The sequence below is a fragment of the Octopus bimaculoides genome, chromosome 2 (genome assembly GCF_001194135.2).
Source record: "Octopus bimaculoides isolate UCB-OBI-ISO-001 chromosome 2, ASM119413v2, whole genome shotgun sequence".
In the NCBI taxonomy this organism is placed as follows: domain Eukaryota; kingdom Metazoa; phylum Mollusca; class Cephalopoda; order Octopoda; family Octopodidae; genus Octopus; species Octopus bimaculoides.
In genome coordinates, this window is record NC_068982.1 from 57,748,319 (window position 1) to 57,749,828 (window position 1,510).

Consider the following 1,510-nt stretch of genomic DNA (forward strand, 5'->3'; position numbering starts at 1 on the left):
GTAAACACATCAATACTGGTTGTCAAGAGATGGTGGGGGACAAACATAGACACAAAGACACACATACTTATGTATATGACAGGCTTCTTTTGGTTTCCGCCTACCATATCCATTCACAGGGCTTTGGTTGGCTTGAGGCTATAGTAGAAGACACTTATCCAAGGTACCACACAGTGAGACTTTACCTTGAACCATGTCACTGGCAAGCAAACTTCTTACCACATAGCCATGCCACCCCTATATTTCCACAGAATTTCGCCATATCACTTATACCTTCTCTGTGGCCAGGTACTTTTAGAAAAGTTCACTCTGTTGCAAAAATTTTAATTTCTGGCTTTAGGATAATTTCGTCCACCCTACTAGGCTTAGATACCTGAAATATTAAAGAGTCATGAATGGTACCCTTCTCTTCCTGACAAAGAAGTAAAAGGAAAAAGGTAGTGGACAGTAAATGTTCCCACCAGTATCTCAACAATAGACTACCACCCTATCCCAAGTGTACTTGTCTCACGATCAATGGGAATATGACGAAGCATGTGAAAGGCAAGAGAGTGAAGCAGAAAGGTTTGGTGAGAGGTATGAGTATTCACAATCCTATATTTGAAATACAGTAATAAACAGTTTAGGCATTTAAGTGTTGACGATTTTTTAACCCCTAGGACAAATTTGACTAATTGGATCTATACTCAAATATTCCAGTCTTGATTATCCTGTCTTGTTTTCAGGCATAGTGTATCTAGGCCTCCACATGGTCCTACATTCCCTTCCTTCCTTGTATAAAAATAAGGTGCTGTTTGAGGGAGTTAGGCTATTCCTTTAGTTTGAATGACTACTTTGTGGCTCAACACGTGAAAGAAATGGTGCGGGAATGGAATTTTGCTTGTTTGAGAGAGAGGAAAAAAGCACAATTAATAAATTAGTTCGTTTTCTAAATTAAAGATGTGACAGTTAAAATTACTGTTAAATGAATATAATGAATTTCAAGTGAAATAGTAAGTATTCATATATTTTTACCTGGTTTTGCTTCAACAGGTGTTACAATGGCAGCACATGCTAGAAGGAATCCCCCATTATTTATCACCAATCCAAGGTGCTGTCCAGTCTTCAGGTGATGAAGTTCTTCTAGCTGCCAGTCAGTATCCAAATGAGGCCATATGTGTACAATATCGAACAGATCCTAATCACCCACCTATAGCTATGTGTTCTCCTTGGCGAATCTCAAGACCTGGGTATGGCTTTACATTTGCAATTAGTTAAAGTATTTCTTGTTTTTTCATGTTCTTCCTTGTTACTGAGCAAACCTGGGGTCAAAGGCATTTTAATTTTGTGGTTGGCATTAGGTATTAGAATCCATAGAATTGGCATTAGAATCCATGTGAAAACAGACATGGAGCCTAAAAAGCTCTTTAACTGGTCAGTTTCTTAGAAAATTACCATTTCTAAATCTCACTATGTGAGATATTCAGCAACAGTACTTTGTAGTAAAGATTGTTTGCCAAAGTAACATGGC

The 1,510-nt window shown here is 38.0% G+C and overlaps 1 protein-coding gene across 1 annotated transcript in view; it reads left to right on the forward strand.

Annotated features, from left to right (window-relative positions):
- Positions 1-1,510, forward strand: part of LOC106875879 (TATA box-binding protein-associated factor RNA polymerase I subunit C) — a 17,042-nt gene that overhangs the window by 14,156 nt on the left and 1,376 nt on the right. The window contains exon 7 of the mRNA XM_014924179.2: positions 1,033-1,229. Within this exon, the coding sequence (XP_014779665.2) occupies positions 1,033-1,229 (197 nt within the window). The remainder of the gene's footprint in view (positions 1-1,032; positions 1,230-1,510) is intronic.